General features: G+C 34.9%; 1 protein-coding gene across 11 annotated transcripts in view; it reads right to left on the bottom strand.

The window, feature by feature from the left end:
* The window catches only part of LOC105318051 (multiple epidermal growth factor-like domains protein 6), a 44,968-nt gene that overhangs the window by 10,084 nt on the left and 17,657 nt on the right, over nt 1–17,227 (bottom strand). For 7 of the 11 annotated variants that reach the window (XM_011414921.4, XM_011414922.4, XM_011414927.4 and 4 more), the window contains 24 exons: nt 13,240–13,362; nt 12,298–12,420; nt 10,683–10,922; nt 9,231–9,359; nt 8,688–8,810; nt 8,413–8,535; nt 8,001–8,015; nt 7,844–7,882; nt 7,302–7,439; nt 6,937–7,062; nt 6,585–6,707; nt 5,600–5,728; nt 5,174–5,316; nt 4,582–4,775; nt 4,029–4,167; nt 3,634–3,820; nt 3,332–3,457; nt 2,575–2,700; nt 2,251–2,379; nt 1,833–1,961; nt 1,312–1,701; nt 1,072–1,200; nt 813–941; nt 492–620 (listed from right to left, as the gene is read on the bottom strand). In XM_011414921.4, coding sequence (XP_011413223.3) covers nt 492–620; nt 813–941; nt 1,072–1,200; nt 1,312–1,701; nt 1,833–1,961; nt 2,251–2,379; nt 2,575–2,700; nt 3,332–3,457; nt 3,634–3,820; nt 4,029–4,167; nt 4,582–4,775; nt 5,174–5,316; nt 5,600–5,728; nt 6,585–6,707; nt 6,937–7,062; nt 7,302–7,439; nt 7,844–7,882; nt 8,001–8,015; nt 8,413–8,535; nt 8,688–8,810; nt 9,231–9,359; nt 10,683–10,922; nt 12,298–12,420; nt 13,240–13,362 — 3,381 coding nt within the window. Of the gene's footprint in view, nt 1–491; nt 621–812; nt 942–1,071; nt 1,201–1,311; nt 1,702–1,832; nt 1,962–2,250; nt 2,380–2,574; nt 2,701–3,331; nt 3,458–3,633; nt 3,821–4,028; nt 4,168–4,581; nt 4,776–5,173; nt 5,317–5,518; nt 5,540–5,599; nt 5,729–6,584; nt 6,708–6,936; nt 7,063–7,301; nt 7,440–7,843; nt 7,883–8,000; nt 8,016–8,412; nt 8,536–8,687; nt 8,811–9,230; nt 9,360–10,682; nt 10,923–12,297; nt 12,421–13,239; nt 13,363–17,227 lie in introns of all 11 variants that reach the window. The other 4 variants (XM_011414925.4, XM_011414928.4, XM_011414930.4 and 1 more) reach the window with 4 other exon arrangements.

Raw genomic sequence — 17,227 nt, 5'->3', positions numbered from 1 at the left:
ACCCTGTACAGTAAAACTCGTTTAGTACGAACACCGATATAACAAATTCTCAGATATAGTGAAGTTTATTTAGTCACCAGTGCAATTTTTAAGAAATCTTTGCAAAATTTTACAGTTATAACGAATTCGGATATAACGAATTTACAGTTATAGTGAATAATAACATAATTTAACACCTTTATAACGAAATTCTTTACAGTTTAAAAAAGTTTGCACTATCATATAACAAAATAGTTTGAATGACTTTATTTTCATGTAATTTTTTCAATTCACAATCCAATTATTAAAGGTATCAAAGTAATGTATTTTTATTTTAAGCCTCAATTAGAAAAATTATTGTCTGGTAAAAGAAAACATGTATCTAGTAAATTCGCTATAGATATTATTGCGAATTCGTTATACGGATATAACGAATTATGGATATAACAAAGAAAATCCATATTTGGTGCAGGACTTTTACAGCAGTCACTCATTGATTTATCAGTACTTACGTCGGTGACACTGCCGGCCTCTCCACCCAGCGGTACACGTACAGGTCCCGGTAACATGGTGACATGACGCCCCATTCTGACACCCACAACCTTCATCACAATCTTCCCCATAGAATCCCTGTGGACACTCTACAAATCGATCACATTTTTTCTTTAAAAATTCCAACAGATGTGTTAAAATGAATGGGAGTATCATATCTTAAGTTTAAAATATCAGAAAGAATATTTTGGCTTAAGTGAAAATTGTGAAATGATATGATATGAATTGTGGATACAATTGAATTCAGGGTAAATGGAATGCAAAGCTTTCGATATAAGTACCTTTGTCACAGAACTCTCCATGGTATCCTGGCAGACATTTACATTTGCCTGTCTCTTTGTCACAGGATTCTCCATGCACACACTTGCACTGATGTACACAGTTGGGGCCATAGAAACCCTCGTAACATGCTGAAGTAAAAATAGAAACCCTCATAACTTGCTGAAGTAAAGGAAAGGCTTCCTTTGATCACTCAACCTTTCAATCAAAAAGACCTTAAAACAAGGCACCAGACTAAAGAAAAAAATAGGCAAAACTCACATTTTTCACAGGCTGTTCCAGTGAAGCCACTTGTACAGTTACATTCTCCCGTGATGCTGTTACATGGGGCATCATTTCGACAAAAGCAGTGGTACAAACAATTGATTCCATAAAATCCACGAGGACACTCTACAAAATTAGAACCCAAACTGTTGATAAAAAATAACACATAAATTCCTTTCTATATATATAGGGTTATAATGAATGGTTACTATTCAATAGTATTCCCTTGCAGCTTACCCTCCTCGCAGTGATTGCCCCTCCATCCCGCCGCACACACACAGGCTCCAGACACAGGATCACAGGTACCCCCGTTACCACAGTGACACTGGTGCTGACACCCCTCCCCAAAGGTCCCCAGGGGACAGGTCTTGGAGCAGTCCATCCCCGTCCAGCCTGCTGAACACTTGCACTCCCCGGTCACATGGTTACACTCTGCGCCATTGTTGCCACAGTTACAGACCCCCCGACAGTCCATGCCAAAAAATCCCTGGGGGCAGGGCTTGTCACAATGCTTCCCCTGCCAGCCTTTGTCACAGGTGCACCCTCCTCCAATATGGTCACATGACGCCCCATTAGCACAGCGACACTTTTCTTTACAGCCTGCTCCATAAGTGCCTGGCTCACACACTACACAATGCACAAAACAGATAAGTAAAGCATCTTTGTATTATACCATTGTACACTTTCAATTGCAATTTCTGCAATGATAACTGAATATAATCAAAGTTTCTCTACTGAAGGGGTCAGTGTGTGCTTACTTTCATCACAGCCTACGCCCTTCCAGCCCGGCCCACAGATACACTCCCCTGTGATGTGGTCACACTCCGCCCCGTTCTTACAGGCACACCTGTAGATACAGTCCGGTCCATACGTCCCCGGGGGGCACACTGCAAAGGTACAAACATTTGCATTACTGGATATACTGTGATTTCATCTCAATTTATCAGGGTCTATTTATTTGGGTTCCCATTTTTTTTTTAGATGTGAAAGAGTATTTGATGTCATAAATTCAATTTTCAAGAATGATAAATAAAGATTATATATTGTTGAGGATCAACATTTGTGCAACACGAATTCAACATAAATTTAGCCACCAACAATAATGAAGATTCAACTGTAGAGAAATGCAATAAAAGCAATGGTCAGTACTCAGTAGCTGGGGGTAGCAGTTCTTACCTTGGTCACAGAAGGTGCCCCTGAACCCCTCCTTACACTTACAGGAGCCATCTGTAGGGTTACACATGGCGTTGTTCTCACACTTACACTGCAGCAAACACTGGAAACCATACCGATTTGGAGGACAGGCTATACCAAACAGAAACATCCATGTTATCAGCTGGATTTAAGTCTCTTGATATCTTTTATGTTTTTTCTCTGTAAAGAGCTGATCAGTGTATCATCACTTTTTCCTCTTTTTCTTATAAATTATAAGGATAAGACTTGAATTTTTGTATTAAAATTGTAAATTCTATAGCATTGACATTACCAGTAATAACTTACCATTTTGGCATTCAAGACCATACCATCCATCAGGACAGATGCATTCCCCTGTGACCTTATCGCACTCTCCTTTCTTGCAGGTGCATTCATACATGCAGTTAACTCCCCATGTTCCATTACGACAAGCTGTAAAATACAGCAATAAAGCTACGAAAAGTGGCAACTAAAAACAACTACAATGTATGAAATAAACTATCAAGTCACTACTCTATTACAATTTCTTGAATATATATACATGTACACTTAAACCTGTTTGGTACAAACAAGGATAAAGCCAAGTTTTTTTGAGTCCCCATTAAAATTCTTGAGAAATCTTTGCAAAATTCTACGGTTATAACGAATTAGGATATAACAAGTTTACGGATATAGCAAATGGATTTTGAGTCCCGTAGAGGAGAATAATAACAAAATTGAACACTTTTATAACGCTTTTGTTTACAGTTTAAAAAGTTTGCACTATCATTTAACATAATGGTTTGAATGAAATTATTTTCGCATAACTTCTTGAACTTATAATCCGAATTTTAAAGGTATCAAAAGAATGTATTTTCATTCTAAGCCTCAATTAGCAAAAACTGTAGTCTGGTTAAAGAAAACATGTATATTGTGAATTCGCTACAGTTATTATTATGAATTCGTTATATGGATATAACGATTACGGATATTACTAAGTAAATCCATTGGTCCATAGGACTTTGCTATAACCGAGTTTTCGTGTAACAGTATCAGTCTTCATCATTGGAGTAGCATTACTTACGCTTATTACAATGTCTTCCCCGCATGCCTGCTCTACAAATACAGCGCCCAGTCTCTGGGCTACACTCACTATTGTGACAATTACATTTCTGTTCACAGTTAAAACCAAAACTTCCACGAGGACAAACTATAACAAAAAATCTACATCAACCAAAAGTACAATGAAAAAAAACCATTCAACTTAAGGAAAACAGAACTTAAATTTTACTTTTAAGAACAGCCAAATAAAAATAAAACCCCCAAAAGGAGTAAATGCTACTAGACAAATATCTAACACAGCAGATACAAAAGCTTTGTCCTTACTTTGATCACAGCTGTCACCCATTCTGCCTTGGGCACATCTGAGGTAGCAGCGGCCATTTTCTGGGTCACATGACTGGTTGTTATTGCAATGACATTTCTCTTCACAGTTTTTCCCATAATGCCCTTGCGAACATCGAAACTCACACTGGTCACCATGGAAACCCTTCTTACATGAGCATTTGCCATTCTAAAACATCACATATCATCATAAACAATAGGTATCATATTAGACACAAAAGATCCAAATGATCATGCAAGAAAAAATTGATACAAGTTAATATTACATAAAACATGAATTACAATATCTTAACTTAGAAATAAAGAAACAACTTTTAGGCAAACAAGGGTATATTTTTTCCACTTTTATTTTGCAAACAATGTTAGCCATTAATTACCTCTGGGTTACAGTAATCTGTTGTGGTCCTGTTACATCGACATGTGTTCACACAGTTTGACCCCCAGTTAAAGGACGGACACCTAGCATTACAGTAGGGTCCCACAAATCCGGGGGGACACTGACAGTACCCAAACTCCCTGAGAAAATAAAGCCATAAAAACATCAATCAAAAGTCACAACAACAATGGCTACCAGCTCATTGTGGAGAGCTGAATTTCTTAAAAGTTTACAGTACTCCTTAACCAAAGTACAACTCAGAGTGGGATGGGAAAAATCCAATTAATGAGAAGAAACTGTCCAGGACAAGTTTTTTCTCAGTAAATCATTCCCTTGAACTATTTTCCTACCTCAAACATCTAAACAGAGAGTAAATGATTTACCTCTCTTACATGATTTATGAATGGTAACAATAAATATCAATTTTCTAACAGTAATTTAGATGTTCAACACTCCAAACTATTTGTTGTCTCATCATAGTAGCAATAATGAAAAAACCTCATCTGGCTTCTTTTATTCATTATAAATACATCAACAATTGTATTAGTTCTTACCTATTGCAATGGCCACTGTGACAAGGTGTAGAACAGATCTTGTCACAGTTTTTACCAAAGAACCCGGCAGGGCAGCCATCCTCACAGGACTCGCCCCTGACCCCTGGGGGACAGGTACACCTCCCGGTCACATGGTCACAAGTACCATCATTCTGACAGGTACAGTTCTTACTGCATCCACTGCCATAGAAACCCTACAGGTAATAAATACATGTTCTTTACTCAATTATCTAAAGTTTCCTTTCAATTCAGAGAAACAATAAGAACTCTTTTCTTGGGGTTTTCAAATTAATTGGTAAATGTTTTTTCTCATGAACTCAAAGACTATATTTCAATGGCATTTTTCAAAAAATGTATTTTAAACATCCCTTTCACTCATGTTTATGCAAGTACAGTTAAACCTTTTTGATCAAAGACAGAATCCTGCTTCAGTCATCAATTGAATAAGATGTTGAAGTACCATAAAAATGGAATCATATTTTTCATAAACAAAATTGCAACCAACATAGGATAATTAAGGTACAAAATCGTATCCAAAAACTAGGTTATAGAGGTGTCCATAAAGCAGGTACAAGCTATGTAATCAGGTTACCAGTGGGCAGGTCTGGTTACAGAGGAATCCCTGCCACCCCGGGGCACACAGACAGCCCGGGTTGTCATGGTTACAGCTGGCTCCATTCTGGCAGCTGTCGCATGTCCACTCACAGTCTGGGCCAAAACTTCCTCGCACACATTCTACAACGTCATAATCCAATAAATTACCACTCAATCAATGTCTTAGCCCAATAAATAACATTTAAAACGTCTTATTTTCCGCAACAGGAATGACATAATGCCTTTTAATGCGTTATTATCTGTAATATTATATGTGAATGTTGTTTAGACAGTTTACCCTTTCGTGTCCATTAAAAAATCACAATAAATAATAAAAACCAACCTTGATATGTTCCATTACTAGCTGCATGTTAAAATAGAATATTCAAAGTATTAGTAAATGGATGACAGAAAGCAAAATTACCATATTTGATATCAGCATCTATCAGTTCATCTTGGAGTTTGAGACTTTCAGCCAGAGGGAGGGGCCGTATTGACGCCTTGTACTGTAATGGGGAGGGGATGTCCCCTCTGTGGGGACCAGTATCTATCACTACAGAACCAACCAAAACAAAATCAACAGTTGTGTCTAAAACTGGCTGTAAACCAAAATAAAGGAAATTAACAAGTGAAAAAAGTAGTTTAGCACAGACAGAATTTCTATAGATAAACCTATCAAAATTTTATAGGACATAAATTTACTAAAACTATAAAACTGATAAATAACAGAAGAATAGCTTAGAAAATTAATTTCAGAAGCAAATATCAAATTACAGTAAAAAAAATCTTTTGTTAGAAACCCTTACAATGGGAAAAGTTAGTTAAAAAATCTTTTTATAGAATGTTCCTCATTGTTCAATTACCGGTATTATTTATAACTAGATACACAATAAATATTATATCTTTGATAAGAAATCATAAAAATATTGTCCCCATGGCATCCTCATTGTTATTTATTATCTGTAATGCTTTTTAAATAAATATTAAATAAATAATACATCTGTGATAAAATAAACCAAATAATATGGTCCCCATGACATCATTTTTTAAGTTTTACTGTAAAACAATGTATTGAATAGAATCCTGGATATCAAGATGGTATTTCATGAATATATACAGCTTCAATGGGTTAGAATGTGTCCAGTTGTTTGCTGTTGTACTAGTAGTTGGGTACTTGTTGTTTGGGTAAGGTAGCTGGGTACTTGTTGTGGTTAGGTGGTACTTACTGTTTGAGTTAGATAGTGGGGTACTTGTTAATTGGGTAGGACGAGGTACTTGTAAATACACCTCCTGTTGTTTGGCATATATGGTGGGGTACATGTTGTTTGAGTTAGGTGGTAGAGCGACTTGTTGGGGTTTGGTGGTGGGGGACTTTCACTGTTATAGGGGTTAGGTGATTTGGTACTTACAGATACACCCCCTATTGTTGGGGGCAAGTCTGTATCCTGGTTTACATACACAGGTGAAGGAACCTTCCTTATTCACACACTCCTGTTCACAACCACCATTATCCGTCAAACACTCATTCACATCTTTAAAAGAATTTAAAGTCATGATGAATAAGTATATCAAAGTCATACAGAAATACCATCAGTATGAATTTAAAGATAAAACAAAAGTATGGCTATGCAAAGCCTCTTTGCACCAACAGCATGCACTCCAATGCACTTAAACTGACTCAGTGTCAAAGAGTTATTCTTGTTTCTGCCAAAGAGCCACTTTACCAGTACTGTTGAGGCCTTCATTCATCAAAACACTCACCATCACACGAGCAGCCATCATTTCGATTCAGAGCAAAGCCACTTCTACAACTGCAGGTGTAGCCCCCTGGATTGTTAGAGCAATGGTGGGCACAGCAAGCCTGCTCCAAGCCACACTCGTCAGCATCTACAAGGGCAGAAAAGACAGATCTTACCTATGTAACACATCATGGTTTAGGTTTTTTTTAACTTTTCTTGATAAAAACACCAGAGACACAAATTAGTTCCCTTTTGTAATTAACATATATAACTTCAATAACATATATAACTACGATAAACCCCAACATCTACAACTACAACAAACCCAAATGTTTATAACTCAACTGAAGACTTCTCGATTTTCAGCAGCTGTTCCTGTTGACTCACCTAGACAGGACTTTTTGTCTATCTGAAGGATGTATCCTTTCCTACAGGAGCAGACGGCTCCTCCATCCTCGTGGCGACAACTGTGGGCACATCCTCCATTGTTGATGGCGCAGCTGTCTACTGGCTCCAGTTCTACCCCTACAGAATCAGGCGTCCATTTAATCACCAATTGATACAATAATATACTTTATACTAACTTTAATTCACAACAACTTCATTTTGCAATTAACCAGTGATAAACATGGACATTTTTGCTATCAAACCTATTGCAATAATACTAAACAATTACAAGTGACAAGAAATGCTTTGTAGCAAGCAATTTTTGCAATAACTATGCTCTCAAGATTCTTTTAAAATTTCCCTGCAAGTTGATAAATGTTGTTTTAAAGTATACTATAGTCAAAATATATATTGATTCAACAACATAAACTGTATATCTAGAAAACACCAACTGGCTCTGAAGATAAAAGATCTCATAATAGGGGAAAACTGATTTTCGGAACTAAAATTGTAATTGTGTCTTTTACGGTTTCTGTCAATACCTGGCACATGAATCGTCCCTGATAGAGTTTTCCGTACCTCTGTTTTGTTAGCATTAAAAAATAATTATAAAGATTAATATACTGGAGTCAAATCAGACTAAAGCAATGCATACTGAACTCATATCCTTGAGAGATGTACTGGATAAATAGCACATACCATAGACACAAGAGGCTGTGAGAGGTTTTGGAATCCGGGCAGCACAAGAAAAGAGATGGGGATCATTGAGTGAGCATGACAAACGCTATATCTACACAATCACTCAGGATGATGTCAGTTTTGAAATATTACACAAAAATGGGAGCACTTAGTTTGACAAAGTGATGAACAAGCAAAACCAGATGTTTGAGATCTCTGTAATACAATACATATGCTGACTTGCACTGCAAGTATACATGCAAAAAAATAATAATTGCCTAGTTTTAAAAAGGGATTTTAAATAAAGTTCTTTTTAGTATTTTCATAAAAATGAGCTCATTTAATTGTTGTTCCTGATTCAAGTCTTCATGCACGACTAACTATAGGTTGAACTGAGCATTAGATGAGAGAGGGACATAATTTGGGTACTGACTGTAGCATGACTTCCTGTTGATGCCCAGCTGGAAACCTGGATGACATCGACACTCGAAAGAACCCTGCGTGTTGGCACACTCCTGACTACAGCCTCCATTGTTGTTCAAGCATTCATTAATATCTTTAAAAAAAGTATTGAAAACATCACTGATAATTTCTCTCATTTACTTAACTTCTCAACTGAGCTCTATCAAGCTGATACCTGACACAGCTGACAATCATGGTACCTCATACTATCAACCAAACTCTACGTACTCTCAGTTCATAACTCACCCTCACAGTGCCTCTGGTCAGCTGACAACTTGTATCCACGGTAACATTCACACACTCTGTTACCATTGTTGTTGATGCATGTATGTTCACAGTCTCCATTTCTGTTTCTGCAGGGATCAGTCACTAAATAACATACACATAGTTTTAATAAAACATACATCGATATAGTCAAACTCCAAAGATTTGTTCAATATTGAATTTTCTGCAACAAAATTATAGAAATTCAGCCCCATGTACAGTGTTTACAAAATCATTTTATCACTTTATGTGGTTACCTTGGTATTTTGTGATTGCTTTTTTTTTAATGCAGTACGACTGTTTCAATGTATTGGCGACACTAGTTCACATAAGGATAGACAACTCTGCTAAACCAAGACACAATATCTATATATTAACTAAGCCATTTTCTCTACTTCAAAGAGAGTTTTCATTCCAACACTATCAAATACCACAGGTTCAGATGTATAACCTTTCAGTAATGCAGTACGACTTAACATGCATACTAAGTGTCAGATCCTAACTCTTGTTCTGGTGTATACTTACATTCACAAGTCCGACTATCACTTTTGAGTTGGTAGCCCTCTCTACAGCCACACCTGTAGTGTCCCCGAACGGAGCCCTCCAGACACACCTGTTCACAGTCCCCATTGTTTACTCGGCAAGCAGATTCCACTGAAAAATCATTTATATCAAAAATTGTTGCAAATTTTTTACTATTGTTTCATCATTTTATCAATCTGTTAATTTGTTAAGACATAGTACAATTTTTTTCCATTAAAAAGAATTAAATACAAAAAATTAAATTCATGATGCCTATTGAAAGTTGAAGTTTTAAATAATCTGAAATATGCAATTCTATAATAGATCATACAAAAATGAAATGATTTTCTTAATATTACTATTTTTTAACACTGAAAATAACTAAAGAAATATCTAATGCTTCCTCAGATTAGAGAGTTCCTAATAACACTAAACTTAATCTAGGATAGTCAAGACAGAGCCATCTGAGCGTTTGGAGTTGCCATCCATAGTTAAAATGTACATGGCATTATTTTACCGTACTCCAACTGAGAGCATTCTGCAAGCTTGCACATTTCTAATTGAATGCCACTTCTTTTGACACGTGCCTCACTGTTTGGAGTTAAGCTAATTATATTTGTAAAATCAAAGAAAGATGAAAGTTAGATGTAGATTTGACTCCTTGTTTTTAATTATTTTTAACTTGAATGTCAGGAGCTCTCCACTTGTTTTCAACATCTGCATTTTTTAGCAGTCACCATTAATCTCCAAAGTGCAGGAATTCCTCTGGGTTTCTCTGATAATGCAACCTAACTAGTTATTCTGATAGAAACCAACATATTGATGTTTGTCATAATTGAAATTTTGTGTATTGTCAATTATGAGGTAACAGATGGTGTGAACTCCTGGAGGTTTAGTTACTCCATAAGCCAATAGAAATATTGCTCGCTTACTGAAAGCATTTAGACTACATTTTTAAGACACTATAATAAGCAAAGGAGACAGCAAGTAACAATGAATACACAACACGTACTAGAACAGTGATTCATAAATATACATAGGGTAATGGCTAGTCAAGCAGGGAATAACTATGTAAAATAGATGTTTTAACAAGCAAATAAATGGAATGATTCATAAAATGTTACCACAACTGCAATTAAAATCATGCATAGATTTTTAAGAGCAAATAGTTGCATGATAACAATTTTTTTTCACCAAATATAGGTACAAAGATGTAAAAGTGTGAATTTAAGAATGTTATCTAAAACTCCCTTCTTTTATCTATTAATTGTATCTAATTAATATTACAATGTATTTACAACATGTGTAACTTGTTAAATTAATAGAAACCAAAGACAGCGACAACAAAACTAAAGACAGCAACAACAAAAAATAAAATAAACATAGAATTCTAATTTTGTCCTGCTATAAATAAGAAAAGAATTCAGTTCAGGAGAACAACAGATAGAGAGATACCCTGGTAATTCAGAAGTCGCCGAGATTTGAAAACAGAAGCCAAATCTGTTAACTCATCTCTCTTCCTAGTTCTCTGTGCCAATTTTTTGTTAAAATGCTCATCATGCGACTTTTTTTCCTGGTTTCGATTTTCCACTCCTTGTTCTAATTTTTGAAAGATATCTCCATTTTTATCAAATTCTCCAACAAAACTGTTAATTGTTTCTAGTTTATTTTTCTCCTTACGCACGTTCCCAGCAGCTTGTAAAGGCAATATAAAAGAAGAATCATTAAATTTCTTCCACCAAATTAGCAATCCCTTGGATTTAATTACACCACCGTATCAAAGTCCACCTCGTTTTCACAGGAGATTTTGTTTGCAGTATAAAGCTGCTAATAATTTGATGAAAAAAAATTTAACAATGCAAGATGTAATTGAAAAAAAACTCTTCTGTTCCTTTTATAATTGCACTTTGGAATTTAAAAAATAGAACTGTTTGACAACATTTTATAACAGTGTTTTTTGTGACCCTAGCTGAGATTTCTTGTCAATAAAACTAAGAAAGTCTCATTAACAAGAAATATCATTCAAGATGGCATAGATTGCTTCATGGTATATTCCTGTACAAAATGCTTCCCTTGGCAATAAAATGTACAGCTGCTGTTATTGTATGTCTTCATAATTGAAATATTTGTTTATGACACATAAAAATCATAATATACAATTGTAAGAAGGCATGTCATATACGCAGGGTAAGCCTATGCTTATCACTGCAATCAAAGCAGTTTGTAGATGAGGGAGATAGTCCAGCTATGTGCCTGGTACAAAGTCTATGGACAGGTACCCCATGACAGGTGCCCCTACATCTATACCCCATACAACACCGTGACGTGATCCTAACATTACCTCCACTTTGTGCTTGTGAGCAATACAGTGTAACTTTATCAGCTGATCTATATGAATATGTCTTTGTTACAACCATATGGACACCAACAAAAAAAGAAAACCTCTCCGATCCGCTAAAATCTAGTTAGTTTAAGTGCTTCCCCTCTACTCCGTGCTCCTTTGAGGATTGGTATCACTATGGATTTCATCCTCCCTATCAATTTTCTTTATGGCTGGGAATGGACAGTTTTCAAACTTAAATTGATGAGATTTGCTTCATCTTTTCATACCTAACATAATGCTGAAACATAAATGGGGGATATTACCATAAACAACTATGGCCCAAAAAGTGTTAGTGTGGAGAAGTAAGAAAGCATGGGACAGTGAGGATACTTGGACGAGAGCGTGATGTGGTGATTAATGGGGTACCACAAGACCATATACAGAGATTATACATCCTTTATCTTATTCCTCCTTCCACACTGCTAACATAAACACAGTATCCCATGATATCCTGAAGTTGATAGTACAGAAGCTAAGAAGAATTTCTTAATGTCCGACTCTTTTTCAATGAAAATATTTTTCATCAAATTGCAAAAAGTCTCTATGTAAATCTCTCAAGTCTTCTGAAGTAGTCTTGTTAATCCTATTTTATTAACAGATTGTTAGTCCTATATGACAATATTAACTGAAATGATTTAAAGTAAACATTGTAACAATTGGTCACAACGCTGGGGTCAGAAATCTTACCCTCACAGCTCCGACCGTCCGCCCTGAGCCGGTAGCCCACCGGACAGAGACACTGGTACCCTCCGTGGGTGTTATGACACTCGTGCTGGCATCCCCCTTTTCCATTGTCACATTCATTAATGTCTACAAAGATTTGCAGGAAAATTTTTAATTCATTTCAATTATGAAATCTGAAACCAATCACTTTTATTTTCAAGATATTTGAAAGAGACATAAATTCATTGTTCAAAATGCTTTGTTAATGTCAGGAAATAACATGATCAATTTAACTTCTACCAGGGGTATTCGAAAGCTGATATCTGTATGAAATTAGTTTAATGAAAGAATAGCTCAGATTTTAACTCTCTCTCAGATAATTCAACACCTCAATGTAAGTTTCATTAACTTGATTATTTTACTGATAGCGTTCCTGACCTTCGAGAGAAATATCTTCTACTTTCATTCATTTTTCACTTAGCCTTGGATTCGTATATATAATCTAATTGTATGTTTATGTAACCATGAAATTAGAGGAATATAAATGGATGAATTACGTAAATTCCTGTTTAATTTGTACAGCTCCTGTGGTCTGTTCAAGAAATGCCTGATCAGCATCATAGTTTCCTCTTAATATTGTTATTACAGTGCAATACAGCATGCAGTTTCAATTTGGCAATTGTTGCAGCCTTTCAGACAGACCTGGTGTTCAAGTATGCTACAGTTGCTGAAAAGTGAACTGTTGAATCACTAAAATTTACAGGGGCCAATTTCTATGGATTGTTAAGGTAATCTGGGACACTTCGATGTTCTGACATATTGTTTATCGAAATAAACAATGAAATGAAGTGTAATTATTCTATATCTTCCTCAAAGTAACATTTAAATTTCCTCTGTAGATTCATTTTAGCAATTCCTACAGTCTTTGCAGTCTGTATTCTGCACATGCTGACAATCAACTCTTACCTTCACAAGTCCTTCCGTCCCTGCCCAGCCTAAAGCCCTGCCTACATTTGCACTGAAAGGACCCCATAGTGTTCAGACAGTCCTGGTCACACCCACTGAGTCCCTTGGTACATTCATTTACATCTGTAACAAGATAAAAACATACAAAGTACATCCCCAATAGACCTAACCTCACCCTGAAATAACTCAGGTTGTTAACATAAACTAGACTTCATAGAGATGGTGACCTGAAAAATTATATCAAGACATCAGAATAAGGAGTACCCATGAGGACAACAAATGCAGTTCATGCTGGACATAATGAATGGGTAAAGCACCATTTCTGACAATATATTTAAACGTTTGGTCTGTGCAACTATTTAACAACCAAAACAAAGACAGCATTAATTGGTAAAATCAAAATAAATAAGAAATTCTGAGATATATGCAAATAAATAATAGTCCCACAGTAGACCTTCATATTTTAAAAAAGTTTATTTGTGAGTTAACCTTGATAGTGTATTGATCATTTATATGATGATCATAGGTTGAAGATCATTAAACACAGCCAAAAATTTGAAACTGCAAAAATTTGAAAGCTGTATACACGTACATTTTATATCTTACATCATTACATTTGATTCTCTGAATATTCCAATGCACAAGTTTCCAAACAACCTTGAGGACATTATAATGTAATTTCATGAGTCTTTGACTTAATAACACACTTAGAAGCCAAATCATTCACAAAAATAATATTGGTAAATCAAAATTATTTCCATATATACATTTATTACCAAAAATATTTTAACAAAATGAATGATAGGGAAATTCTATATAACACCTGCATTCTAGGGTGTGGATGAAATTTTGGATCTTAGTAATACATACAGCATGAAGATGATTGAAATAAATGTTGGTGCAAAAAGCAAACTAGATGAGTAAAAATAAAATATGTCTAAACCTGTGGAGAGATTAAATTCTCTGATAAATTTTTTCATATTATCTGAAATTGGCTCATCAACAACTTTTACAGTGCTATTTCACACGAATGAAATAAAATATCAACCCAATGCCCCAGCAATCCTATTACATAGGAAAACACAATTCAGTCACTTTAACTGCCTGCTAACAATGTCATCTTGTTGTCTGGAGGGGAATCGGAAGAATACTTGAGAATTAGAGAAAATGAAATCAATCTAAGACAGAATGGTCAATCTTGTGACTAAATAAGATGAGATAAATTGCTGTGAGAGAACTCAACAGGTCTTTCTAGCCATCGCTGTAATAATTACAGCCTTTTGATATTCCTCGCGCCTTATACTTAAATCCCAAGCCGATCATTCGATGTTAATCAGGCATGTGCATTGGCTTTCTTTAACCCTCGATTACACCTCTATATACATCATGACTAAATTGACAGCCAAATCTATGGAAACTGCCAATATGTTGCAAAAACTTGATTCAAAAGCTTTGGAGTATAATGGCACATAATTGCCTAAGATTGCCTCCTTAGTCTGAGAAATACTGAGGCATCCTACGACCCTCCACCATTTGTCTAGGTTTCTCAGAAGTAGTCCCAGAAATGCCATTTGTGAGAAACTTACCAGATTTATCAAGTCAACTCAAATTGAATAACGCTAGATCTTTTTGTTCAATTGCTACTGATTAGGTAAAAACAGCAATTTCCAATGACTTATTAGGATTTTGATGGTGTTTGAAAGCTTGATTGGGTAACTTATAAAGATTGCGTCAGATAAAGACTGCAAAGCTGAAACAATCAAATTTAAGAAAACTTTTGAATGTTTTATTAAATGAGGTTACATCTTGACTATTTCATATATTTTTAAATATCTAAAAATTGTTTGATTTACTAAGGGAATGACTGCCAAAAGCTTGTGCATGTATATAACATGTATTCCTCTAGGTCAAGATGAAATATTTTCAAGATGAATTACTGTATAAAGGGTTATTTTCGCCCTGTGTAATTTTTGCCATTCTACACTTGCAAACAGTTTCATCATGTCTTGAATCCGGCCAGACACAGTATGTTTAAAAAGAAATAATTTGAAAACATTGAAATTCGCCCAGTCTTAAACTTGCCCGCTGACATCAAGGGCGAAAGGAGCAAAAATAAAACGGGGGGAATATTTCCCTGCACATACACTATTTTCATTTATCCTGAAACTGCATGTGCAACAATGGTATTAATACATGTACCATAATAAAATTCTTTTTAGACTTTTTCTAGGAAAACTTCATTAATTTTTTCAATGAATTAAATATAGTGTGTTACAAGGTATGGGAGTAATTCTTAAGTTGTATAACATTCAGAGGCTGAGAGAGAATGAACTTATTCAAAATTGATAAAATTTAAAATATCACATTAAAAATTGAGCAGAAAAATTAAATCCATCAAAATCTCTTTTCTTCACCAAATTTCTAGCATACCTCTTACAATAAAAATGTTTTGATCTGTCCTTTTATTCTGGAAAGCTTGATTATTTCATTTGAATATGAGTTAAGTATGGATGTATCCCCATTATCATGACCAATCCATTATATTTGGACACCCTCTCCTGATAACAAAGCTAAAAATCATTTGTTGTAAAATTGATGAACTTTTGAACTTCAAATCTTTTTAAAAACATCAGATTCTAGATGTTTGCAGATCATCATGGATTTTAATGGATTAGGTGAAATTTAAAAATCATTGAAAAAATGTGAACAATAATCTCTTCCATGCTGTAAATGGCATACACTATGTAAATTATTAATAATGTATTTATAGGAGTACACTATAACCATAATCATTAAGGGAAAGATCTAAAACAAATCATATCCTTTAGTGTACTTAAATAATATGTAAAAGTTTTGCTACTTTTTGCTCCTTGGTTTCAAGGAAACTTGTGGCAAGCTTTATTGAAATTGGCTGGGTGGTTCTTAATGTCAAAAATGTGAAATAAGAATGTAATAAGTAAGATGGCAGATGGACAGACAGCCAACATGGTGATCGAAAAAAAAAGCTCACTTGAAACTTAATATGGTTCAAAGGTTCAAAACAACTAATAAGAGTCTTATTGTTATTTTCAAAATAATATACAGTTAAAATTAAGTTTCTTTCATGGAGTATTATACATATATACAATAAGTTGAGGACCCAATAATTGAAATTTAGTGTCCAGCCGTGATTCCATGGGTTTGAAAAAACAGTACATTTTGCATACTGCCAGTACATATATCACATGTACACCATCCATGAAAATACAGTTGAACTTCGATATTTCATACACTGATATCTTGAAAACAATGGATATGTCGCTGTGATTTGTAAGTCCAAACCACTTATTTTTTAAATATTTTACCTTACACGGATATCTCGAAGTTCTTAAACAGTCCCATCTAGTTTGAGATAATGAAGTTTGACTGTACACGTATATGCTCACTACCATATAATACACAAAGAACTGTATGTAAAATCAAGTTACAGTTTCATCATATACCGCTTTTACCAGTGTCTAGAGTAGTGGCCTTTAATTAACTATAGAGGAAATTATTGAAGTGTGTATAACACACTTTAAGTATCACTCTCATTTCTATCAGATTGAATCTAATGTTGTCCAGTATGTATGACAACAGGCCAGCAGTAAATCAGACTCATTGATTTAGTCCATTTATAGAACACTTATTGACATTTTCTAGTCTACATTCCTTTTTCTTACTAATTAGAGTACAAAACATTGACCCTTGATTTTTCTTGGAAACTTGGAAAGATTCACAGATCTTTTATTCATAGAAAAACTATGATGATTTACACTAAACTAAAAATTATTGTTATTTTGAATTTGTTTTGTTGTTATTACATTATTATGAACAACACAATACATACTGGTACATGTAATAAACATTAAGATTCATTTCAGATCACTGCAAGTTTAAGAGCACACTAGAATAATTATCTAATATGTTAGGTCAATAAGACATATTTATTGTTAAGGGTGTGGGATAG

Source organism: Magallana gigas, chromosome 3 (assembly GCF_963853765.1).
Source record: "Magallana gigas chromosome 3, xbMagGiga1.1, whole genome shotgun sequence".
Taxonomy (NCBI): Eukaryota; Metazoa; Mollusca; class Bivalvia; order Ostreida; family Ostreidae; genus Magallana; species Magallana gigas.
This window is presented reverse-complemented; position numbering and strand designations above follow the sequence as displayed.